This window comes from Schistocerca cancellata, chromosome 6, assembly GCF_023864275.1.
Source record: "Schistocerca cancellata isolate TAMUIC-IGC-003103 chromosome 6, iqSchCanc2.1, whole genome shotgun sequence".
In the NCBI taxonomy this organism is placed as follows: domain Eukaryota; kingdom Metazoa; phylum Arthropoda; class Insecta; order Orthoptera; family Acrididae; genus Schistocerca; species Schistocerca cancellata.
In genome coordinates, this window is record NC_064631.1 from 220,320,914 (window position 1) to 220,348,302 (window position 27,389).

At 43.1% G+C, this 27,389-nt stretch overlaps 2 protein-coding genes and 2 non-coding genes across 5 annotated transcripts in view; 2 read left to right on the forward strand and 2 right to left on the reverse strand.

Annotated features, from left to right (window-relative positions):
- Positions 1-1,003: 1,003 nt before the first annotated feature.
- Trnas-cga (transfer RNA serine (anticodon CGA)) lies at positions 1,004-1,078 on the reverse strand. The gene has a single exon. It is a non-coding gene; the product is annotated as a tRNA-Ser (tRNA).
- A 170-nt stretch (positions 1,079-1,248) lies between these two features.
- Positions 1,249-1,323, forward strand: Trnas-cga (transfer RNA serine (anticodon CGA)). The gene has a single exon. It is a non-coding gene; the product is annotated as a tRNA-Ser (tRNA).
- Positions 1,324-7,350: 6,027 nt separating this feature from the next.
- On the forward strand, positions 7,351-27,198 carry LOC126088578 (uncharacterized). Its single transcript, XM_049906774.1, has 4 exons — positions 7,351-7,397; positions 22,412-22,582; positions 23,032-23,265; positions 26,764-27,198. Exons 2-4 carry the CDS (start codon positions 22,412-22,414, stop codon positions 27,082-27,084), a joined length of 726 nt encoding a protein of 241 aa, XP_049762731.1. The 5' UTR covers positions 7,351-7,397; the 3' UTR covers positions 27,085-27,198.
- LOC126088576 (angiogenic factor with G patch and FHA domains 1) overlaps positions 9,417-27,389 on the reverse strand; it is a 290,555-nt gene continuing 272,582 nt past the window's right edge. For both annotated transcript variants that reach the window (XM_049906771.1, XM_049906772.1), the window contains exon 9: positions 9,417-10,292. In XM_049906771.1, the coding sequence (XP_049762728.1) occupies positions 10,155-10,292 (138 nt within the window). In that variant the 3' untranslated portion in view covers positions 9,417-10,154. The remainder of the gene's footprint in view (positions 10,293-27,389) is intronic.

A 27,389-nucleotide genomic window follows, 5' to 3' on the forward strand; every position in this document is an offset into this window, starting at 1 on the left:
ACATGGCTTAGCCACAGTCTGGGGGATGTTTCCAGAATGAGATTTTCACTCTGCAGCGGAGTGTGCGCTAATATGAAACTTCCTGGCAGATTAAAACTGTGTGCCCGACCGAGACTCGAACTCGGGACCTTTGCCTTTCGCGGGCAAGCGCTCTACCAAATGACCTACCGAAGCACGACTCACGCCCGGTACTCACAGCTTTACTTCTGCCAGTATCTCGCCTCCTACCCTCCAAACTTTACAGAAGCTCTCCTGCGAACCTTGCAGAACTAGCACTCCTGAAAGAAAGGATATAGCGGAGACATGGCTTAGCCACAGTCTGGGGGATGTTTCCAGAATGAGATTTTCACTCTGCAGCGGAGTGTGCGCTAATATGAAACTTCCTGGCAGATTAAAACTGTGTGCCCGACCGAGACTCGAACTCGGGACCTTTGCCTTTCGCGGGCAAGCGCTCTACCAAATGACCTACCGAAGCACGACTCACGCCCGGTACTCACAGCTTTACTTCTGCCAGTATCTCGCCTCCTACCCTCCAAACTTTACAGAAGCTCTCCTGCGAACCTTGCAGAACTAGCACTCCTGAAAGAAAGGATATAGAGGAGACATGGCTTAGCCACAGCCTGGGGGATGTTTCCAGAATGAGATTTTCACTCTGCAGCGGAGTGTGCGCTAATATGAAACTTCCTGGCAGATTAAAACTCTGTGCCCGACCGAGACTCGAACTCGGGACCTTTGCCTTTCGCGGGCAAGCGCTCTACCAAATGAGCTACCGAAGCACGACTCACGCCCGGTACTCACAGCTTTATTTCTGCCAGTATCTCGCCTCCTACCTTCCAAACTTTACAGAAGCTCTCCTGCGAACCTTGCAGAACTAGCACTCCTGAAAGAAAGTATATAGCGGAGACATGGCTTAGCCACAGCCTGGGGGATGTTTCCAGAATGAGATTTTCACTCTGCAGCGGAGTGTGCGCTGATATGAAACTTCCTGGCAGATTAAAACTGTGTGCCCGACCGAGACTCGAACTCGGGACCTTTGCCTTTCGCGGGCAAGCGCTCTACCAACTGAGCTACCGAAGCACGACTCACGCCCGGTACTCACAGCTTTACTTCTGCCAGTATCTCGCCTCCTACCTTCCAAACTTTACAGAAGCTCTCCTGCGAACCTTCGCAGGAGAGCTTCTGTAAAGTTTGGAAGGTAGGAGGCGAGATACTGGCAGAAGTAAAGCTGTGAGTACCGGGCGTGAGTCGTGCTTCGGTAGCTCAGTTGGTAGAGCGCTTGCCCGCGAAAGGCAAAGGTCCCGAGTTCGAGTCTCGGTCGGGCACACAGTTTTAATCTGCCAGGAAGTTTCAATAGATCACAAAGTTGCGTTTCACGGGTAGAAATATATTCATTGCAAAAAAAAAAATGTGGATAAAGTCTACTCACCTGAAAGAGAACTATGCCGTACAATAAAAGCACCTTTGACCTGATAACACAGTCTTCTTACTGTGATGTCGAGAAATTTGTAATCACATTCTAATGAACGGTACCATGCCAGTGCAGGGATTAACAAAAGCTGAAAACTCACAACTGAAAACATAAACTGCTCAACCTCGGCTGTGCATCTTGAGATTTAGATCTTTAATTCAAATATTTACAAATAATTTGATTGTACGAACGTATCTTTCATTATTTTCAATTATAATGCTTTACATTGTGTGGCTTGTTGGCTGTGCGGGTATCAGACTATTAATCTAAAGTTTCTGGATTTATTTATCAGTTGGCCCTTAGGAATTCACTCACTGCTTATTGCACTTCTGTTAACGACATGTATATGTGGAAAGTCCATGTTTCACCGTATTACAAGTCTACTTAAGCTGTAGGGCCATACTTAATAAAATACTGCTAAGTTAAAACCAGTCTTTGAGATTAAATGAAACAACAAGTTTACTGTTATCAGTCACTGTTTATTTATCTCCACGACACATTTCGAAGATTTAAACCTCCATCATCATGTGGATTTACATTTGTTAGTATGACATTTATGTGTGTCTTGTGTTATGATATTTTGGAGGAACTTGTGGCACTGTCTAGTGAAGAAACAGAACACTATTTCAGAACATGGCTTTGGGTTTCTTTTGACAAAAATTAAACCTATATCTAACGGTAAACAAAAAATAAATAAAATAGAGTACCTCCAGTGGTCACAGGTTCCTTTCACTGTCGTAACACATCACACGTATACAGTCGTATTCTCTAAACAAATATGGCGTCTGGAAATTATTGGGTGCACGAATCGTATAACAGAAGAGAAAACATTGAGATTGAGCACAGCTTTACCTTACCTTATCTTAAATTTTGGCTTTATTTGTTAAAAAAATTGTTGCAGAAATGAAAGCAAGAAGTATCGCTTGACCATTGTCTATGTCGCAATACTATTCTTGTGTTTAAATCTTTACATGATAAAATTTTCTGTTGCTTACAATCACTGATGCATAAAAATAACCTTCAGTAATAAATTAAAACGCCTACCGCTCCAGGATTTTCTGCGGCATATACAGGGTGGTCCATTGATAGTGACCAGGCCAAATATCTCACGAAATAAGCGTCAAACGAACAAACTACAAAGAACGATACTTGTCTAACTTGAAGGGGGAAACCAGATGGCGCTACGGTTGGCCCGCTAGATGGCGCTGCCATAGGTCAAACGGATATCAACCGGGGTTTTTTTTTTTTTTTTTTTTTAAATAGCAACCCCCATGTTTTATTACATATTCATGTAGTACGTAAAGGAATGTAGTTACACGTATTGCCAAATGCACTGAGGTTGACAGACATCATTTTGAGCATTTATTGCATTTATGTGGTATTTACAGGTAATAACGCTGTAACAGCATGCGTACTCAGAAATGATAAGTTCACAAAGGTATATGTATCATATTGGAACAACCGAAATAAAATGTTCAAACGTACCTACGTTCTGTATTTTAATTTATAAAACCTACCTTTTACCAACTGTTCGTCTAAAATTGTGAGCCATATATTTGTGACTATTACAGCGCCATCTATCACAAAGCGAAAAAAGTGGTCCAACTAAAACATTCATATTTCTTTACGTACTACACGAATATGTAATAAAAAATGGGGGTTCCTATTTAAAAAAAACGCAGTTGATATCCTTTTGATCTATGGCAGCGCCATCTAGCGGGCCAACCATAGCGCCATCTGGTTTCCCCCTTCAAGCTAGACGAGTTTCGTTCTTTGAGTTTTTTCGTTTGATGCTTATTTCGTGAGATATTTGGCCCGGTTACTATCAATGGACCACCCTGTATATGCAATTTAATACAACAGTACTCAGTTAGCTGTTAAAAAAAATTTCAATCTTCGTCCAGGTGCTTGTGCATACTGCGATCATTAATGGTCATATCATCCGTGCAGTAAGTTCGACGATACTGCGTTCCCAACTATCTACCATCCGCCCTTTCTTTAGAAAGACAATATCTATGATCGTACTTACCTTTTCAGTTTATATGTGGAACAGTTACGAAATCTAGAAATGTGGCCTTTCCAATTTGCTTGCGTTCATGGGCTGCAACTGTAGCAATCATGAAGAGATCAACAACTGTTTCGCATGAGTGATGTATCCCAAATCTCGTTCAAAGCAATGCCATTGTAATGGAGCTTGGCAAAAATTACTGGAACATGCGACGAACAGATTTTTTGAATTCTGATCTGTGGTTTTTCACATCTACTCTTTTGCCATTATTACCCTCAATCCAGAACAATAATGTAATACAATACAAAGTAGGAGAGGTTATCAAAGTGAAAACCTATTCATAAAAGATAAAAATCAAAATATGCTAACGCAGCTGCAAGGTATCCTTAAAGATGGAAAGAGTATTTCTCAGAAATGTTAAATTGCACTGATCCGCACATATCCTTCAATTATGCAATGTCTGAGAGTGACAGCATTAATAATGACGAATGTAGAATCACAGAACAGGAAGTGATCCACTCCATTCAAAAGCTCAAAAACAACAAGACAGCAGACGAGGACCAGTTATCAGCAGAGATGTTAAAAGAGGGCGGAAGCAAACTACACAAAGAAACTTATAACCTTATCACAATGATCTGGAAAACTGAAACGCTGCCAGAAGATTGGAAAACTGCAATAATTTGTCCCATACACAAGAAAGGAAACAGAATGGAATGTGGAAATTACAGAGGAATCAGTTTGCTGAACATAACATACAAAATCCTGTCAATGACCATTCTGTAAAAACTTAAACCTTACGCGGAAAACATTATTCAAGATTACCAGGCTAGATTTCGAACAAACCGCTCTACAACTGATAATTTGTTTACTATACGACAGGTCTTTGAGAAATACTGGGAATTTAACAAAAACATCCACTGTCTCTTCATTGACTTCCAGCGAGCCTACGACAGCACCAACAGAAGTAGCCTATACAACACCTTACGAGAATTTAGTATATCCAGTAAAATCATTATGATGATACAACTGTGCATGGATGGCTCCCAGGCAGCAGTGAAGTTCAGAGGATCCATATCCCCCACCTTTCCAATTAAAACAGGCTTACGACAGGGAGACGCTCTTTCATGTGTCCTCTTCAACCTTGCATTAGAGACAGTGGTTCGGGAGAGCAATTTACAACTATACAATGGTCTCCGATTCGAACACAGTGAAGTAAAACTCCTGGCTTATGCAGATGATACAGTGTTGCTGAGCGAAACTGGAGAAGAACTGAAAGACATGTACAGATCTCTCAGGCACAGTGCCAGCAAAATCGGGCTTTTGATTAACCAAGAGAAAACCGAATATATGGAAATAGGTCGAGTCATAAACCCAAATCCTTACTTTGAAATCCAACATTCTAAATTCAGAAAAGTTCTCCAGTTTAAATACCTTGGATCACGTTACAACAGTAAAAATATCATAACAATGGATATAAATGAAAAAATAGCCTCAGGGTTAAGATGTCTGTACTCACTAATCAACCCACTCAAAAGTAAAACTTTGTCAATCACCACAAAGATGAAGATATACAACACTATTATCTGCCCCATAGTACTGTAAGGTTCAGAAAGCTGGACGCTTAGAAAGAATAAAAGAGAACAAATGAATGCTTTTAAAAAAAAGTAATGAGAAAAATCTGGGGACCTGTGTTGGAGAACGGCGTATGGAGAATTCGAAAGAACAATGAAATTTATCAGTTAATGAAGCAACCCACTATATCTAGAAATTAAAAAGTAGGAGACTGCAATGGGCTGGACTTGTGGCCAGACTGGAAAACAACACAATCACCAAGAAAGCATTTGAAGGAACTCTCCAGGCATCAAGACCATTGGGCCGACCTCGTACAAGGTGGTAAGATGACATAGAGAAGGACATCGCAGCATTAGGAATTCCCGCAGGATGCTGCGAGAGATAGAAGGCGGTGGAAGCAGATCGTTGATGCAGCGCGTGGTCTACAGGGCCTGTGATCGCTGACAAGAGAGAGAGAGAGAATACGTAGGATAGAGTGGACGGTCGATTTAAAGGTCTATGTCCCAGAGCAACAAAGTTGTCACAGACAGAGCAAAATCAGCACACCATTCGCCTTAACAGATTTAGGGAAATCACAGAAAACTGATATCTAAATGATCGGACGGGGGATTGAATCCTCCTGCTCCTGAATCTGAGGTCTAGTGTCTTAACCGCTGAGCCACCTTGCTCGGTAGGAGCAGATTGTACGACAGTGGTCAAAGCACATAATAATTACTCAATCGCTCTTCTGCTGCTGCCGCTGCTGCTGCTGCTGCTGTTGTTGTTGTTCTTGCTGTATTTAGTAGGAGACAAGTTTCATGCAGCTCTCCACACTATCTTCCACAAGTCTCTTCATCTCCGCCTAAGTTCTGCCACTTGCATGTGTCTAAAGTAGTTTATTGTAGTCATACCTTGGTTTACTTATAAAAATTTTATCAACGCCCCATTTCCCTCCATTAGCAATTTGCGATTCAGTGATGCTTCAGCTAGCGTCCTATCAAACGATCTTTTATTTTAGTCAAATTGAGCCATAAATTTCACTTCTCCCCAATGCGACTCATTACCTCCTCATTAGTTATTCAATCTTCGGATCTTATCTTCAACATTCTATTGTAGCACCATAAGTTATATTTTTTCCTGGTACGAACTATTTATCGTCCACGTTTCACTCCCGCACAAAGCCTCTCCCAACATACGAACATCAATTTAAATTTATATTCGATGTTAGTAAATTTCTGTTTCTCAGAAAAAGACAGCATTTTATACAAAATAACAAAACTCATCTGCAACTTTTAGAATCTCATTTTCGAATCTAACTCCCTCAGCTTCGCCCGATTTAATTTGATTACATTGCATCACCCTTGTTTTACTTCTGTTGACTTCTATCTGATAACATTCTTTCAAAACACTATCCACTTCTCTTAAGTCTATCTTCTAAGAAATGTCGTAGAGATGATAATGCCTCGCGTGTTCCCAAACTTGTGTTCACCGGCGTCGGCTTTTTCCATTCTTCTTTAAGTAATTCGTGCCAACATTTTTCAACCATGACTTATTAAACTGATGGATTGGTAGCATTCACATCTGCAGCACCTGCCTTGTTTGGAAATAGATTTATTACATTATTGTTGAAGTCCGAGAGTATTTCGCCTGTCTCACATAAGTTACATACCAGGTGAAATAGTTTTGTCTTCCCGAATATACCAAAACAATACATCTGCTCCAGGAGCTTAGCCTCGACTTACGTCTTTCAGTGCTCTGTCAGATTCTTCTCAGTATATTTTTCTCATTTGATGTGAATCTATTTCTTCCTCCTCTTCTACAGTGCCTTGTTTCTCTTGCGTGGCATTTCTATATACTCTTTCCACCTTCCAGCCATCCGTTCTTTGTTTAGCACTGGCTTTCCACCTCACCTCTTAATATACGTACGGGCGTTCTCTTTTCTGCAAAGGTCTTCAATTTTCCTCGTTCTTTAACTTAAATAGTTCTGTTATGTTCCTCGAATGACTTCGGAAATGTTTCTATTCCAGAGATTACAATAACCGTCAAAGTCATTCGTGGTGAAAATAATTAATTACAGCTTCAATCAGTGCACACTAACACTCGTCTCCTCAAGTTCAAGGCAATCAAATCGGTGCATGTAGCAGTTTCAGACCACGGGGATTAACAGCCTGGCGTTCAATGTCGGACCAGTTGTATCCAGGAAGAACCGTTGCGTCCCGGTACACCAGTGCAGAAGTTCGGAGAATTACGTGGCCTATGGCGACACGGATGAGGAAGTGCCAGCGCTATATAATGCGCTGCGGCTCCACAGAACTCCGTCGTCTCGAGGCTGATTCGGTGGCAGCAAGATACCACAGCAAAACCTTAAAGGTGAGTGCAGATTTTAAGAAAGAATGATTCAAATGATGATCTCACGTGCAGAAAGTTTGTCTTAAACTGAGAAGCCTTTATCTTTTGCACGCTATACCTCTTCTTATTTTCCCTGCTTGCAGAAAATATTGGAGAGAATTTCCGCCTTCTGCATGACACAGTTTATTTGTTTTTATCCATACAGCGATTTTCGTTTATTATTCCGTATCACATAGCGCAATCAGTTTTTCGTGTTGATAGTTTTATATGAACTATATATAGCTTGTGTTGTTTCCGATAAAGCTGTGTCGTCCACTGTTGTACTAAACATATTAAAACGCTTAGTTTCTCACTGACGGTGTTTTAACAGTTAAACGCGAACTTTTTCTATTTTATCGCGAAAACATGGTCTGTGACTTCAGCTCATATGGTGTTATAGCTGTATAATGCTATACGATGCTACAGTAACAAATGAGATGGTGTCACAATGGAATAATCATTCATTTTTTGCATTTATATCGTATTTAGGATAAGGATAAAGTTGGAGCGGTATATTTGGTTGCTATACAATATAATGGCACTTTCGCGTACAGTTTAGTGCAAAACTTCAATACATTTCTCTAAACGGACCAAATTTCATGTATCTGCAGCAGTCCTGCAACTTCGTAACTTGATGCAGCCGCCTTTATTTCCCTATCGTCTTCACTTTTCCCCCTCTAACTTACGACTCCATTCACACTACATACATTTCAGTCAAACACACCAATTATTAATTTTCACTCATCTAAAAGTAATTTTGCGGGCTTCTATAGGAAATTATTTTTCACGGTTGCGCTGTTAATTGAGGAGTACCTTTCTTTCCAGGCCTCCTGGCGTTCCTGTCAACTATGAAGTCCCGTAGCGCCCATCTCTGTCCATTTGGTTTTTTTTTTTTTTTTTTAATCGATCACAACACATACTCCTTTATTCTGCTATCAAATTAACGCTACGTAAATACGTATTAACTTAGCCTCTGCAGTTTGTAAAACAAGAGCATCTGAAAACAGTTTTCCACACAAAAGAAGTGCCTAATTCAGAGTATGTCATTAAGGACCAAATACTTTTTGTCTTAAAGATACTAATTGAGGTAAACTATTGACGAAAACAATGGACACGTATTCAGCGTGAGCCCGGTCCAATTCCTAAATCATATCAGGTGAACACCAGGGTAATTGGTTCAACAAGCCACGACCGATTTCGGCTCCGCCCCCTCCAAAACAAACCTACAGTTTCTTCCCTAATGACCTCGTTCAGGATGGCACGTTACACAGTAACTTGAATGTCAGCAGGCCTTTCGCTCAGAGAACAAATAAAGTGCGTCGTTTGTCAAACAGGATGTCCGAACAGTTCATTTCTTGACCATCAAACACGTCGGAAGGTCACTGCCCTAGTGATAGTGCTTGTGATCACATTTAACGTTCGTACTCATTTTATTTCCGCTTCGCGTAGCTTCACGACAGATTAACAACGTTCCTATAATAGCTATAAATCTGGTACATCTTGTGTAGTCAATAGACAGAAAATGAGCTTGCTTTAGATTTCAGACGATCTATAGCATTCTAAGATGCGTCGCAAAAGTAGTTTTGAGGGAACATCTTGACAGCAGTCACCGCTCAGACTACTTCACAAATGTTTCCGACAAGAGACGGTAACGAAGTGGGGAAATTTGACTCAAGAGTGTCTCGCCTCCCCAGAAACAATTATTTCGACGTATGATCACCGGCGTCACATATAGCACATGTCAGACTGTAGCTACACACATTCTGTAGTACGACTCTTCACAGTGATCCATGAAGCGCTGTGGTACTCGTGGATGGCCCTCGCCAGTTGACATGGTGAATAGACAGCAATATCAGAGTCTTCGCAGTTTCCGAAAAAAAGAAAAGTTATATCTGTTATGAAACTCATAACTGTCCAGGTTTAAAGAAAATGACATTTCTGTTTGATATCATGGGGTCACATGTCGAAAGAAAGAAAAACAGCAAATAAAAGAACACACCATTCACGGGAAATTATTTATTATTTGTATCTTCACAGTTAACAAATTTACAATAACAATCTGAATGTTATTTTATTTATTGTGAAATGGCTCCTTGGATCATGAACACCATCATCAGTGTTTTGTTTTTCCAACATTCCTCGTTCTATCTTGCCATATTTTGCATCATCAAACGTTTTCAAGAAAGAACGAAACAGTTTGCTGGGAGAACGCGTTAACTGTGATTAAATATGTATTCTTTCCAATCATAATCTGATTACACATCGCCAGTTGATTCCAGGCTAATTGATTAGTTACTCGCACAGTAAATCCTACAGTCTTAAGACGCCACTCTCTTCTTGAATGCGATTTATTCGTTATTCCCCTTCGTGCAACGTTTCTAGAATTTATAAACTCCATTTCTTACTCACAAGTCTGTCATGACTCCAGGTGAAAAATGCTCCTCCTTCGAAGACAAGAGGGGGCGGGACGTTCGACAAAATTCACTCGGTGTTGTATCTCCCCTAGTGTGTGGAATCATCTTTCAAGAAAATCTGAATATAGTGGGGTCATTTTCGTCGCTTTTGTGGTGTGAAAAAGTCTTAGTACACACAACGACGCGAAAACAAACTAAAAATGCAATTAGACGGGAAGTTGAAACATACTGCATCTCACGAGGCACGGGAGTGAGGTGCGCAGAATCATCATTCAAACCCGTCACGTCTGTTCCGCGAACGACGTCGCGGGCGGTGGCGGCAGCATTAGCTGAGTGCCTCGTACCGCTGCTTCGCCTTCTTCCAGCGCTGGGAACGGCGCGCGGCGGCGGCGTCTCCAGAAGGCGGCGGGGGCGGAGCGTCGCTGCCCAGGCCCGCGGTGCCGCGCTGCTCCGACAGCGGTATCTACAACACAACAGACACACTGCAGTCACAGAATGAAGGAGGCGCAGGGTTGGATTGTTTGGGGAAGGAGACCAGACAGCGAGGTCATCGGTCTCATCGGATTAGGGAAGGATGGGGAAGGAAGTCGGCAGTGCCCTTTCACAGGAACCATCCCGGCATTTGCCTGGAGCGATTTAGGGAAATCACGGAAAACCTAAATGAGGATGGCCGGACGCGGGATTGAACCGTCGTCCTCCCGAATGCGAGTGCAGTGTCGAACCACTGCGCCACCTCGCTCGGTGGAGGCGCAGGCACCAACGGCACGCACACTGGGCTTTCTTCCGGATTTCTGCAACGGGGTCCACGGCCAAAACAAATTTTCTGAATGGCGATAATCTGCCACACTGCGTGTCATTACTTGCAACAGAATATCCTTTTATGTAGTACTTTTTACTAGGGCACAGTTTTGACCGTGCAGACATTTTCAAGTGTAGGTACAGTTTAAACCGTCAAACGGACATATTTGGATTAGGCGTTCGCGAGAATGGCGAGACAGAAACCGCACCGCAGCCGCCGCGGCCCGCCTGATTTTTGTAGCAAGTGGTATGTAATTTGGCTAACGACAATGCCGCGCTGCCGGCTCGATTGCTGCAGACCGCGTTTTACGCCGCGCTGCCACGCAGCTACGCCGCTGCACCTTTCCCGTGTTCTTGACACGCACACGGGGACTAAATCTTTCTCAGACGGCTTAGAGGATATTGTGAGGTTACAAAAGTTGGTAATTTCACACCTGTCTATATCACATCGCTACTTGAGACTCTTTTGGTTATTAGACATACTCATTATTATGCCTGGCATTTAAAAGAACCCATTCGTCGAGTTTGCATTTAAAAATGTATACGCTGTTTACTTTAAAGTAGTGCACTTTACGCCATACATTGCTGTACAGCACATGTAGCTCAGAAATCGAACATTCAACTAAAAATTCTTATATTGTGTGGTATGTTCGTCTATCTGAAAAGTATTCCATCTTGTCATCTGCAGTATGAAAGCCTTATTCACAAAACAACATATAGTGACACTCGTAGCAACGTATTAATAGCAACTTAGAGAAAAAGTAAATACAAAAGTGTTTAATAATGTTCAATACATGTAACGTCTAATCCGAGTGGGAAGTGACATTAAAAGGCAAGTGGTTTTTTTCCTGTGGATTAACGATAATTTCTGTTCTATTAATTATTAATTAATAATATAAGTGTAGACCAAATGTGGCTTAAGTTCAAAGAAATAGTATCGGCAGCAATTGAGATATTTACACCAAATAAATTAACAAGCGACGGAGCTGATCCTCTTTGGTACACAAAACGGATTAGAACATTGTTGCAGAAACAAGGAAACAAACATGCCAAATTTAAACAGACGCAAAATCCATAAAATTGGCAATCTTTTATATTGTTGTTGTTGTGGTCTTCAGTCCTGAGACTGGTTTGATGCAGCTCTCCATAATCTTTTATAGAAGCTCGAAATTTAGCGTGGAGTTCAATGCGAGAGCCTATAACAGTTTCCACAACGAAACTTTGTCTCGAAACCTGGCAGAAAAACCAAAGAGATTCTGGTCGTATGTGAAGTATGTTAGCGGCAAGACACAATCAGTGCCTTCTCTGCACGATAGCAATGGAAATACTATCGAAGACAGTGCTGCCAAAGCAGAGTTACTAAACACAGCCTTCCGAAATGCCTTCACAAAAGAAGACGAAGTAAATATTCCAGAATTCGAATCGAGAACAGCTGCCAACATGAGTAACGTAGAAGTAAATATCCTCAGAGTAAAGTGAAGGAACTTACATAATTTAATAAAAGCAAGTCTTCTGGTCCAGACTCTATACCAATTAGGTTCCTTTCGGAGTATGCTGATGCATTAGCTCCATAGTTAACAATCATATACAACCGTTCGCTCGACGAAAGATCCGTACCCAAACACTGGAAAGTTGCACAGGTCACACCAATATTCAAGAAAGGTAGTAGGAGCAATCCATTAAATTACAGGCCCATATAGTTAACGTAGATATGCAGCAGGATATTAGAACATATATTGTGTTCGAACATTATGAATTACCTCGAAGAAAACGGTCTATTGACACACAGTCAACATGGGTTTAGAAAACATCGTTCCTGTGAAACAGAACTCTCTCTTTATTCACATGAAGTGTTGAGTGCTATTGACAAGGGATTTCAGATCGATTCCGTATTTCTCGATTTCCGGAAGGCTTTTGACACTGTACCACACAAGCGGCTAAACAGCAGGAAGTGAGCAGTAGTGAAGAATACGAAATAAAAGCGGCCAGTGCAGCAGATGACTGTCACAAAGAAAATTCAGTAACTAACTCGCACAACTTAAGACACCTGTACACACTTCGTGATTGGCTCTAAGCTGCAAACTGCCAGCATCCACTTCTGTAATGAAACTTCCTCTCACAGACTGAATGTATTCTCACAACGATCAATCAAACGCGCTATCCTTACATTCCTCACAGCTTGACACTGTATAACGTAAGGCGGGCACAGATAGCTCACTCAGTTGGTAGAGTGATTCCCCGGGTTGTGGAATAACTAAAACCACATGCGTTACGTAGTGTGTCACAAGGTTCCACAGTTAAGTTCCATGGTTATGCAGCATATCTATTCGTCCCTATACTCAAAGTTCATATGAATAAGGGAGAAGCTAGTTACCTCATAAGAAAAGCGTTACAGTTGATGTATAGACAAGTGCCATCTGTTAAGGCGATCCATACTTGAAACTTTACATGCGATCCAGACGGCGGCACTCCCACAGTCTAGAACGAAACCTGCTAGTCACAGAATGCCGAGGCAATTTCCCTGATGTTACAGCTCTTGTGTTTCACGAAGTCATCCGTGACATATATGTGCCTTCCACTTCTATCTGAATTAATGCCAATACGTTTCACCGCCGGTCTCGTGTGCTAACGAGGTTCGTGCACACGTGTTAGCCGTTTACACGTCACTGCTTCAGCCTGTAGTACATCACGAGGTTTGAACTGATCCAACATCGGTTATTTCTTAAGTCATTTTGTTACATTTGGGGTAGGTGAAGTAGAAACAGCCAGAAAGATAGGCGGCGAAAAGTAGGTAGAAACATTAAGCTAGTTTAGTTTCCTATCGTTATCCATGTTTTTAAAAAACGTTCATTCTAGTATGGTAGCTTTATGTGAAAAAGAGAAAAGAAGTTTGGATGCCAACACTACACTTACTATGCTCACAAGGCACTTTCTAATAATTAGGTCACTACAGCTCCAACAAGTACGGGAAGGATTTAATTAAAAACGAATCGTAGTTACATGTGTACATGTATGACATTATTACATGAGCATAGCTTTATATTTTTCATTACAAGCTGGTCCACAAACATGCAGACGATGATGATTGAAGATTGGCAATTACTTATTGGTCAATAATTCCGATGACAACTTGTTTAAAAAGCCGCTTTCATGCGTGATGGCGTGAAGATATTCCGTAACCTCCACCGCTGCAAAAATATACATCCCTTATCGCATCTCCGTCTGAAGAAGTTAGTGTACTGAGACTAGCAATCGGTTAAACTACTCCTGTTTTCTTAAAAAAACCATCTTCCTGGAAAACGAGTTATCATTATTACTCTTTTGGCTACAAGTATGGTCATCTTTCAGCATAATGACGGATCCCAAGGACATTCTGACTGTAAGGTAGCATTTAATCAGTAAGTAGGTTCCCTCGCCGTTTAGGTTCTTCAGTAACTAAGGTCTCTGTACGATACTGCATTACCATCTTGTCTGCAGAAATAAATAAAAAGCGAAGTCTGCAGGTCAAAAGTAAATAAAAACGTAAGTTAGTGACTCGAATTATAGTCGGTGTCACATTCGTGTGCACCCAGACGTCCTTAGAAAAGCTATTGCTTTACATCATTTGTGTGACATATCTTCAATGCACCCTCTATAAACTGACGATATGTTCATGTGAAATTTTGAACTTTTACTTGTTCAAACTGCGGCACTCTTAAATATTATCTATGCAAATGCTTAATGGCTCATCGCCATGAATTATAAGCCCACATCGTCAGAGTATGGAACGTCAGAGGACATTATGGCCTGCCTAGCTTAATGCCCTAAAGTGTGATCATTTTACCTTCTAGTGATGTTATGTATCTGATTTTGTTTCTCTTTCTCAAATTAGATAAATAAATACCCATTGTGCCAGAAGTCCTGTACACCCATCTCAGACTAATCAGTGTACTATAACATGCTGTGAATAGTACAAGTTGGTAATGACGTGTTAGAGACGGCCCGGAACTCGAGAAATGAGATACAATGAAAAGTTCTCCGCGATCGCATACTTAGGACCTGATGGAAAAGAGGTCGTGTAGCGGCGAGGACGACTCTGGGAGTGCCTCATTACCTGAGCAAAAGCAGCCACAGGAAAGAAAAGATGTGAGCCGCATCGTACTGTCGTAGCGACTGGGGGCAAAGTCGGTATAACCAGAGTGCAGCCGCCAAGCCTTTCTGTGGCGAGACACCGGTCGGAGAAGCACCCGTCTCCTTGGCGCGCCGCGGGCGCCTTCTGCACGTACAGTGGGATTTTTCTTTGGCTTTGAGTGCACGGCTGCACGGCTGCACTGCGGCAGTGGCGGTACTGAGCGCGCTCGCTCTAGTTTTTTTTGCAGAGCAGCGCAGCGCAGTGCATGGTCGCGTGCCCCCGGCTCCACGTGCGCACAATGGATGGCCGGCGGCGGCGTCGCCGAGTGGGTTCTGCCCCCTTCTCCCCCCCCCCCCCAGCCCACCCCGACCCTTTGCTAGCTGCGCTTATTTATTACCTGCCGTGCATGTCTGCCGGCGCCGCCGCTGCTGCAGCTCCTAATGCTTCCTCCTGCCGTGCCACGGGCCACCCACAAGGCTTCCTGCCTTCTGAGGCTCGTCGTCATAGAAGAACGGAAGAGCGAGGGGAGGGGTTGGGACTACGATAGCGGAGCGGGCCGTGCCTGCCACCCCGCGCCGTCAACAAAGGCCACTGCAGCCATCTCGTTATGACGGGTGCAGCCAGGTGGAATGGTGCCGTAGCCGGGGGCGGCCGCGCCACGTGTCGGCCAGACGGCAGACGGTGCAGGGTAATCTGGGCTGCCCGGGCCCCCGTCCACCAGCCACCCACAGCAGGGCGAACACGGTCGATGTACTTACCTGCCACCCGGCCAGCCTCGAGGCCCGCCTGTCTGCCAGCTGCCAGCCACATAACAACACGATGCGCACGAGAGCAACGATCCGAAACGTCAGCCCGCCACAGTAACATCCTTCATATAGGAAGTGCATATATTCCCATGCTCTCATTCCGGCACGAAACTATTATTCTGGACAGTTCGATTCTGCACAAGTCTGGTTGCAACAGAGGAGGACTGATGCAGAAGCAGCACCTACTCGCGATGTATTGTAGTTAATTTTTTTTTTTTAAATTATGAGCCGTCTTTAACTAGGTACAGTTTTTACATTATGAGTAAAAACACAAAACTGCATCTCATAACAGCCTGTTCCTTAAACTGCTCTGCAATGTAATTTCCACTAAAATTGAGGCAGCTATGGTAACTAACAACCAACTTATCGATTTCCGTCTCGTAAATATCAGTCACCTGATTGGCTAACCACTCCTGAACAAACGATTTTGACGTCATTGTCTCTGTCGTAGCGCCGACCGTGTAAGGATTTTGTTTAAGTGCATGAAAAAGTGGTAATCACTGGACATTAGATAAGGGCTATATGGAATATTCTACTTGGGTCATATGTTGTCAGTCGCCATGAAGCAACGCAAATCCGTTAACTATCTTATCATGCCTTTCGGTTTTGAGTGCTCGGCGAAGTTTAGTTGATATCTCACAATGCATCTCATAGTTGAATGTGCTACCATGGAACAAAAACCCACAAGCAACACACCTGCATCACTCAGAACACAGTAAATAGTCTTTCCGAGCCGGCCGGTGTGGCCGTGCGGTTCTAGGCGCTTCAGTCGGGAACCGCGTGACCGCTAAGGTCGCATGTTCGAATCCTGCCTCGGGCATGGATGTGTGTGATGTCCTTAGGTTAGTTAGGTTTAAGTAGTTCTAAGTTCCAGTGGACTGATGACCTCAGATGCTAAGTCCCACAGTGCTCAGAGCCATTTGAACCACTTGTCTTTCCGAGGTGAAATTGTTTGACTGGACTTCGCTCTTTGCAACTTTCCTTCGTCTCAGCCTGGAAGAGATGGTTTCGAGCAACGTCTCACTTGGAGCCACGAGCAGAATCCTCACACTCTTTGTTACACGAGACAAGTTACGCGAAGAAGATTAACTACGTAACGTTTATGGGCGGAATCTGAACTACTGCACTTACAAAACAGTTTTAGTAATGGTCGCCAGCCTAATTTTGTCCTTCGAGTTTGGGTTAAACTTGTCACTATTTCAATATCAAAAATAAAATGCCGTGTCGCACTCTGCAAGGGGCGATCAAAAAGATTCCATCTGAAGACTTAGCTGCGGCGTATAAGCAACGTAGCATGACTCCGATTCGGGTATATAAGAGTAGTGGAACAGAGTTCGTACAAGCGCATTTTGTTAGTGCGGGTTGCCTACATCAGGGGAAGGTATGCACTCAGGGGCAAACCTATTGTTCTCCTTTGATTGACAGGTCATTAACTTATTGTTCTCCTTTGATTCACACATATTTAATCTATTGTTCTGCTAAAAGCATCCTTCATTTTGATTAAAAGGCAATTATCTATTGCTCCCCTGTTCCCTCACCCCCTCCCCCTCAGGATATCCCCCCATCGCTGCTGCAGGTGCACTTTCAGGTCTGAGTTATTGGAATTTATGCAAATTAATCCATCAGAATTGTTATTGTAAAAACCTTCGTTATATTGAACTGTTGAAATTAGATTCTAAGCATGTGCAATCCGTCAGAATTATTGTAAAAGCTATGCTACTGGGGCTGTGGAATTTAGTTGTAATAGTAAAGAAAATATCTCCACGTTAGTGTTAAGCGTAGATTTATAAAAAAAAAATCCTATTAGTGTTATTGTTGTAGCGTGTAAGTTAAAAATATTTCTGCATTGGAATAGCAAAGTCAATTTATACCCAGGATCAGTGTTGGGGCCTCTCCTGTTCCTTATTTATATAAATCACATGCCATCTCTGTTTCAAATAGGGCAATTCATGACACAAGTTCATGGCTTGTACGAAATAAATTAACGGTAAATCACAGTAAGACTCAGTTTTTACAGTTTCTAACACACAATCCAACAAAAGTCAACGTTTTAATTTCACAGAATGGGCATATGATTAGTGAAACTGAACAGTTCAAATTTATTGGTGTTCAGATAGATAGTAAACTGTCGTGGAAAGCCCACGTTCAGGATCTTGTTCAAAGACTTATGGCTGCCATTTTTACTATTTGAACGGTATCTGAAATAAGTGATCGTTCGACACGAAAAGTAGTCTAGTTTGCTTATTTTCATTCGCGTATGTCATATGGTATTATATTTTGGGGTAACTCTTCCCATTTTCAAAGGATATTTTTGGCTCAGAAATGGGCAGTTCGGGCAATAAGTTGCGTAATTTCGCGAACCTCCTGTTGACCACTGTTCACTAGTTTGGATATTCTGACATTGCCCTCTCAATATATTCTTTATTGTCGTTTCTTGTCTTTCGCTAAACACCATCATCAGCTAACCAATAGCCAATAGCCAGAGGCTACTACACGGTAACAGTCGCCTAGAAAACCAGAAAATAAGTAATGGAATTCCAGGTCCGTGGATTGGAGTGCCAATTCTTGTAAGCTTTCGTATTGGTAAAATAACTTCGTTGATAACAAAGGATAAAAAAACTAATGATTCCAAAAATGTTAAAAACTTTTAAACACGAAGCCCAACGATTTGCCTCCCTCACCCAGAAGGAATGCTGATGGATTCCTCGATTTCGCGAGCTCCAATTTACGCCCAAAAATCTTCAAACATTCAAACCAGCCTATAACTAAGGACGAAATCGTAAAGTATCTGTTTTCTTGATCTTTACAACTTTGAGCACCAAGTCTTCGGATATGAAAGGTCGTCACCCACACTGCACTTCATCGGGAGCGTGAGACTCACAATATTCAAGCACTCTAACCCATTTTCTTGCCATCCCATCAGTCATGGTGTTTCCTCCGTAAATTACATTAATCTGCCGATGAATTTAAGACAGTTTTCACATCTTTTGCAGACAGCAAACGAATCAATGCGGGCATTTCACGCCGGAGGCGACATTTTCAGTTACCCATGGCATTATAAATAACCACAAACAACTATGACGAATGCTTCTGTTTGGTGTACGTGCGTAGCCAATAGGCCCAGACATTGAGTGTGCATCACCTACCGCAGCAGTACTATATTTAAAAACGATACTTCCTTAAGAAAAAAGAACCCTACCTAGCAGCGTGCCAAGAGCAGGGTTCCGAAACCCACAAATGAGATGTCATTTCATGACTCCTAGACTGTCGATCACATTCGAAGATTGCCTGAGAAGGGGAAAGACATGCTGTGTAAATGTGCTAATTTACAGATTGCACTAATAGCTGTAATTTTTAGGACCTAACCATAACAGTAATAGCTGAACCTTCAGTTGCCCACGAACATATTCTCTCCCGAGTCATTATAATTCCTTACTATTACATGCAAGAGCATTTGTCATAACAATTTGCACAATATTTCAGAAGGGAAAATTGACGTCTCAAAGAATTTCGAGCCGCAAACACTCGTTTCTCAAACATCTGTGCTACACTCCATCAACTTGTACACAGGAATACTCACAAGTATCTGCAGGGTTTCGGAAGGTGACTACTCGAACGCTACAAGACATACAGAAAAGAGACATATCAACAGAAAGTGTGTCAGTACATGTGTGCGGTTCATTGATGTCGCTGCTGTTGCCGAGAAGGCGCAAAGACAGCAGTCCGCCTTGGAACTCTGTTCACTGGTTTGCTTATCTGCTGGGGCGAGCTAATTTCTTGTGACGATTTAGAGTCGATGATTTGACACGCCTGTCACTTAGTGGTGCGTTCTGCAATTACACCAGGTCGTTTATTACGAATCGAAACTCGGAGAGATTCAATGTTAGGTGTCCTTTCCTGTATGGTTTACGCGCAGTAGTCGTTTGAAACCCTGGAAGTACTTGTGAAAAACCCTGTATTGAGGGCAAATGATGTACATTTTAAAGTTCACATTTTTCACGTTGGTAAATGAGCATCCTTCGACGTGTATGTCATGAAATTAACAGTGACGTAATTTTTTTTAGAACATGCTTCAAAAAGTCGAGACATAAATCACAAATGGCTGCTCGTTTTGATTCAACCATCCTCTGGTCCTAACAAGATAGTATAAGACTTGACAAATACTTTATTTGGTTTTGCTGTCGTATCAACGGCATCTGCTCCGGCGTAGTTACTCATATCAGCTGAATAGCAGATGTTCAAGATCCCCGACTAGGTCTCTCTGTCCTAATTTAGATTTTTAGTGTAATGTCGCTGTGAAGTGTTTCTGTTCATCATGCAGGCTTAACAAAATGTTGCAGGGAAGGTCGTTATGCAGTTTATCAGTTACAAGTACTACATTCGTCTTGTGTGTCCTTTCTTACAGTAACAGTCTTCCACACACACACACACACACACACACACACACGCACACACACACACACACACACACACACACATAGACAAACACAAAAAGAGTATCAGATCGGCATCTGTCAACATGAATGTGGAAAACTGTCAATAAACTACACAGATCTGCCATGCTTTCCACACTAACGCACTGTGCAAATCCATGTCTTAGCCAAATGTTCTACCCGCAGACTAACGAAGAGAAGAACACAGGTATATCCAACAGTTCGGGAATGAATTTCCGAAGGTTGTTGCAACATTATCAAGTCGGCAGTCCTAAACGGTCATTACTCTCTTACTTACATTATACATAATAATCTAGCTGAGCGTTATATCTTTCAAATATCGACGTTCTTATGTTTTAACTGTAGTTCTTCAGCTACGAGGGTCACTCCAAAAGAAATGCACACTATTTTTTTTTATTTATCTTTTTTTCCTACATGTTTGAAAGTTTTACAGTGTGTAGATACATCTTTTAGGAACAATATTTTCATTTCTCCACATATTTTCCATCCCTCTGAACTGCCTTACGCCATCTTGGAACCAGCGCCTGTATACTCGCACGGTAAAATTCTGGACCAACCTGTTGGAGCCACTGTTTGGCAGCGTGCACAAGGGAGTCATCATCTTCAAACTTTGTTCCACGAAGAGAGTCTTTCAGTTTCCCAAAGAGATGATAGTCACATGGAGCCAGGTCAGGACTGTAACGCGGGTGTTTCAGTGTAGTCCATCCGAGTTTTATGATCGCTTCCATGGCTTTTTGACTGACATGTGGCCGTGCATTGTCGTGCAACAGCAAAACATCCTGCTTTTGCCGATGTGGTCGAACACGACTCAGTCAAGCTTGAAGTTTCTTCACTGTCGTCACATATGCATCTCAGCATGTATGGTGGTTCCACTTGGCATGATGTCCACAACAAGAGTCCTTCGGAATCGAAAAACACCGTAGCCACAACTTTTCCAGCAGAAGGTGTGGTTTTGAATTTTGTTTTCTTGAGTGAGTTTGTATGATGCCACTACACTGATTGCCTCTTCGTCTCTGGTGAAAAATGATGGAGCCATGTTTCATCACCTGTCACAATTCTTACAAAAAATTCATTCCACCATTCTCGTACTGTTCTAAAAGTTCGCTGCATACCGTTTTTCTTGTTTCTTTGTGAGCCACTGTCAACATCCTGGGAACCCACCTGGCACAAACCTTTTTTAACGTCAACACTTTCAGTAATTTTGCAAACACTTCCTTCCCTTATTCCAACGTGGCGTGACAATTCGATCACTGTGATGCGTCTGTCAGCAGTCACCAATTAATTAACTCTTTGCACATTGTCTGGAGTGTGTGCAGTACGAGGCCTGCCGATGCGAGGACAATCCTCAATATTGCCGTGCCCGCTTTCATCACGTAACCTGCTTGCCCACCGACTAACTGTACTGCGATCGACAGCAGCATCTTCATACACCTTTTTCAACCTCTTGTGGATGTTTCCCACTGTCTCGTTTTCACAGCACAGGAATTCTATGACAGCACGTTGCTTCTGACGAACGTCACGTCAAGTGTAGCAGCCATCTTGAAGGCATGCTGTGACGGCGGCACTCACGGGAATAGGTGGAACTAAGTTTGAAAACAAGCGGGAAGCATATATCTACACGCTGTAAAACTTTCACACATGCAGAATGAAAACTGTATTTTTACAAAAATAGTGTACATTTCTTTTGGAGTGACCCTCGTAGAACTGTAGACTGCCTCCTCCTGATTCCTCCACATTTCTTATCTCTATTCGGTTACGAAATTCTGTAACTTACTTCTAGTGCAGCCTCTTTCCCAAGTTTCTGCTCCATATCTAGAGCGTACCACAGAGTACTACTGTCCACAGAGGTAAGTTAAAGAGTCGGAATGAGTAAACTGTTGACAGTGTTCCACAGCATTCATATGGACATAATCGTGGTTTTAGCGAACTTCTGCGCGGGATTAGCCGAGAGGTCTACGGCGCTGCAGTCCACGGACTGTGCCGCTGGTCCCGGCGGAGGTTCGAGTCCTCCCTCGGGCATGGGTGTGTGTGTGTGTGTGTTTGTCCTTACGATAATTTAGATTAAGTAGTGTGTAAGCTTAGGGACTGATGGTTCAAATGGTTCAAATGGCTCTGAGCACTATGGGACTTAACATCTATGGTCATCAGTCCCCTAGAACTTAGAACTACTTAAACCTAACTAACCTAAGGACAGCACACAACACCCAGCCATCACGAGGCAGAGAAAATCCCTGACCCCGCCGGGAATCGAACCCGGGCGTGGGAAGCGAGAACGCTACCGCACGACCACGAGATGCAGGCTAGGGACTGATGACCTTAGCAGATAAGCCCCATAAGATTTCACACACATCTGATCATGATCTTAGCGAACTTCTCAGGCGTAATTTTACTCTGGCTTCCTTTTGTATTACAGATGAGCGCGCTGACGTTTTTGCTATTAATGCTGGGTGTCGCCGCCTTGAGCGAAGGAAGAACATTTGTGTTCGAGAACAGACGCGGAGAGACTGTGTGGGTGGGCGCCCTTGGGAACGCAGGAAAGGGAACTCCCAACAGAGGCGGTTGGGAGATGCGCCCTGGTTCTTCGGTAAGTAGCCAGTCTTATCACAAATGGTTGTCATTTTTCTGCTATATAAGCTTGCTATATGAAATCTCCCTGAATCCACAGGGATACCTAAACGTGGTCTTCTATTTTCCATTGTAATAGAGAAATATGTCATCATAACATTCACTTTCATCACTTAAACATTGCCACATAAAAAGCAGTAATTAATATGTATTACATTCTCCAATAGCAAGAGATGCCCAAAAGCCTTTATTTCACACAGTCTAATAACTTTATCATTATGTTTTATACATTTAGTTATTTGAGAATAAACTGCCAAGAATGTCTTGATATTTGAAGAACGAATATTTGATATATATGGTAGGGGACCCTGGCATAAAACGTGCAGTTTTGAAGGTTTAACAAGAATTGCGGTCACATTAAGAAATGAAAGATACAGTTTCCGTTCTCATCGAGGGGTGTATCAACAGGTCACCATCAACGTGGACGATTCATGGGCAGGCCGTTTCTGGGGTCGCACTGGCTGCTCATTCGACGGCTCCGGACGTGGCAGATGCCGGACTGGAGACTGCGGCAACAGGCTGCACTGCAACGGCGCCGGCGGCCAGCCTCCTGCGACGCTCGCAGAAGTCACCCTGGGCGGGTGGGGCGGTCAGGACTACTACGACATCAGTCTCGTTGATGGCTTCAATATCCCCGTCACGGTGAGTGCAGCAATTTTCCCTCAGTAAATTTACGTGTCCTTCCTGGGCGCTAGTCTCGAGGCAGAAAACTGCTGTAGTGTTATTACAAAGAGGCAACTACACACCGCGTGTCGATATTTACGAGACCAGCATAAAAATAATCTCTTCAGGAAAATATGTAATTATAAGACGGATCATAGCGTGTAGGCTTTCACGGCCGGCGTCTTCAGTAATTAAAACTTCCGGGCTAAGACGCCGTGGTCCAATAGTAGAAATACTTCTCCCTTTTGTCATATGGAATCACGGTGAAGAAGAACTGAAACGTTTTTTGAAACATTTGAATAGCATCAATTCAAAAATACAATTCACTATGGAGACAGAAAGTAATGGACATTAATTTTTTGGACGTCTCAGTGATTAAACGAGCTGATGGGACTCTGGGTCACAAAGTCTACAGAAAAGATACGCATACCGATCGTTATCTTCATAAGGATTCAAACCATCATCCCAGGCAGAAGAGAGGTATTATTAAGACATTGGTGGACAGGGCTAATACAATCTGTGAGCCAGCTTATTTGCAAGAGGAACTAAATCACTTGTGAACCGCTTTCCTGAAAAACGGGTACGCTGGAAAGGAGATAGATCGAGCACTCCATCCCAGAAGAAAAATGTCCGAAAACGTGCAACAACAACAACAACCATCGGTGGGGAAAGTTTTTCTTCCATTCATCCACAATATTACGGACCGTATAGGGAAAGTGCTGGCCAAGTTCTGAGTTGAAACAATCTTCAGACCCACCAAGAAGATTAGTGAATGCTTAAGATCGGCGAAAGATGCACGACACCCTTTAGCTACTCCTGGTGTGTATAAGATTCCGTGTAGTTGTGGGAAGGTTTACATTGGAACCACAAAAAGAAGTATCAATACTCGCCTAACTGAACATAAAAGGAACTGTCGACTGGGACACACGGACAAATCGGCTGTAGCGGAACATGTTTTTGAAACGGGTGACCATGAAATAAAATTTAGTGAGACGAGCGTGCTAGCTAAGACATCGCATTACTATGCACGAATGTATACAGAGGCTGTAGAGATTTTTAAACACCACAATAATTTTAACAGGAAAGAAGAAGGCTTGAAGTTAGATAAGATATGGCGATCGACTTTATACCAAAGATGTGACAATCGATTACCTTCGATCGAGAGTAATGACGCCAGCCAGAGATAGTTTTACTGTTGACAACACGTGACGAGTGGTGGCGCCCTCTACACGCTCTATATAAACATGACCTCCACGGCCTAGAAGCCAGTCGTAGACTCACCTCAGATGATGTTGCCCGCAGCTGGCAACGAAACGTCAGGGAGAAGTATTTCTACTACTGGACAACGGCCTCTTAGCCCGGAAGTTTCAATTACTGACTATAAGAGGGGTGTTCATGAAGTTTTAACTATTATCTCGAAAAACTCCAGAAGCGTCCATGAAACATGACGATGCTCTTGTCCTTCTCTACACATCTACTCGTCAATGTACAAACTTTCATCCTCACAGCTTCCTGTACCCTTGTCAGGTAATTTTGTCCTGTGATGGTTCGGCAGCTGCGACCATAATCTTTAGCACTACACCATGGGTATCAGCTTGCCTAATGATGGCTGGATTTTGGCCTTTTCGCCGGCGAACCCATATGTTGCCACTACTTGCTTTGCTTCTTTATCTCGGAGTCGTACCGCTCGACCATGGTAACTAGACGGCTAAGGAATTCATATTCATTGACCTGACACGGTTGTAACATTTCCTCTGCTGCTCGGTTCAGCGGGTCAGAAGGCGCGGAACCTAGTGGACTGCGACCTTAGTCCGATTCAAAAATTTCGTCCGAGATGATGAAAACTGACTCATGACTGATTTTCACTTTATCCACTGTCGCTTCGATTGTGACTCGCCGGCTTCGAAAACTAGGACCCCGTTTGTATTATTGTTACCAATGCTTCTGAGAAAAATGGTCTGTCACTTCGTTCGCCGCTATTCAGAGTTACTGATCGCAATGGAAGCGTCTGCGCCACCTAAACCATTGTGTCATATAACGATGGTGCAATGTTACCGTAAGTTTCCATCAGCTCAACATGGATTGTTGCAGCCTTCTTCCCCTTCGGATTCAGAAAACAAATCACAGAACGAGACCCTACTTAATTTAACGGGCTGCGCCGTACTAAACTGGCTGCACTAGCTGCGCGCTACGGTACTGTGCGCAGGGATTTCAATGTGTACGAGGACTCAGATTTGTACCTGCAAGCAAACAAAAAAGTTAATTACGCAACTTCTTGTTTTGAGGTGATAAGCAAAACGTCACGACTACCCTTCTTATTTCTAACCTTTTTTGTGAACAGGGATAATTAATAAAATAAAACTAGCATTTGAAGTAGTAAAGCGTACAGCGATCAGTCGGAATGGTGTTTACTGCATATATAGATTTCGGTCACTGTGTGGCCATTTTCAGTGCAGTAAATGTAAGTTAAAACATTATAACCACTTGTATATGCAGATAGTACCAACCGGACTATTCATTTCAGAGGACCGGCCGGGGTGGCCGAGAGGTTCTAGGCGCTACAGTCTGGAACCGCGCGACCGCTACAGTCTCAGGTTCGAATCCTGCCTCGGGCATGGATGTGTGTGATGTCCTTAGGTTAGTTAGGTTTAAGTAGTCCTAAGTTGTAGGGAACTGGTAACCTCACAAGTTAAGTCCCACAGTGCTCAGAGCCATCTGAACCGTTTCAGAGGCTGGGCCGCTCTGATTTCGATACCACACTGGAAGCAAATTCTATAAATACACAGAGGTATACTAAAGTCATGGGGGCACCGCAAAGAGGCGCAATCACTACAGGGCTCTATCCTGATAAGTATATTTAGTCAACAGTGCAGATGTTGTTGACTGAGTCGTTAGTTAATGTTTCTGGATCCAACTAGGACTGATAAATTCAGTTTCTCAACAGTGGTATTTATCAATGTCTGTTAACCTGTGACGGAAAATCAACATTTCTGTTGGAATATACATTAGGGACAGCACCACAACTGTCCTTTCAATGTTCCCTAGAACACTGTAAGAAAAAACACCTCTTCCGAAGACGAAAGCCTCTAGGATTAGGCCGGCCAGAGTGGCCGAGCGGTTCTAGGCGCTACAGTCTGGAACCGCGCGACCGCTACGGTCGCAGGTTCGAATCCTGCCTCGGGCATGGATGTGTGTGATGTTAGGTTTAAGTAGTTCTAAGTCCTAGGGGACTGATGACCTCAGCAGTTAAGTCCCATAGTGCTCAGAGCCATTTGGACCATTTTTGAACCCCTAGGATGAAATTTTCATCGCATTCTAAATCTCTAAAATTTGTTGAGAGAAGCAACGGTGTTTGTTGAGAGAAGAAACGGAGTTATTCGTATTTTCAGTTACAGAGGCGCGCTTTTCTGTAGTCATATCTGTGGCAGAGCACCCGGACTGAGAACGCAACCTCACCCGCCGTTCCGCGTGTTCCAGATGGAGCCCATCGACAGGCGAGGCGGCGGCGACCACTACCGCTGCAACCCCGCATCCTGCCGCGCCGACATAAACGCGCAGTGCCCGCCCGAGCTCCGCTCCGACGGCGGCTGCAAGAGCGCATGCCTCGCCTTCAACACGGACCAGTACTGCTGCCGCGGCAGCTTCGGCACGCCACAAACCTGCAGGGCCTCTTCGTGGCCGAGGAACTACCCCGCCTTCTTCAAGAACCTGTGTCCCGACGCCTACAGCTACGCCTACGACGACCGACGGAGCACCTTCACTTGCGAAAAAACAGCCTACAGGATCATCTTTAGTTGAGCCACTGTTAGGAGCACATGATTCACTTTCCTTCAACAACCCAGGCTTTTAACAATCTGTTGCAATACTTTTTTGTAATAAGTGAATAAACAAATAAAGTAACTTTTTACTGCTCGATGAACAAACACATTCAATTTACGGTGGATTTTACGACTTGATTACATGAATGAACTCTTAATTAAAACACAAATTTCATTTCACTCTAGACGATAACAATAAACGAAACCTTTGAAGCAATAGTCCAACATAAATGACGATTGATTTTCATATTGTACAGGCTGTATACAGAATGAGATTTTCACTTA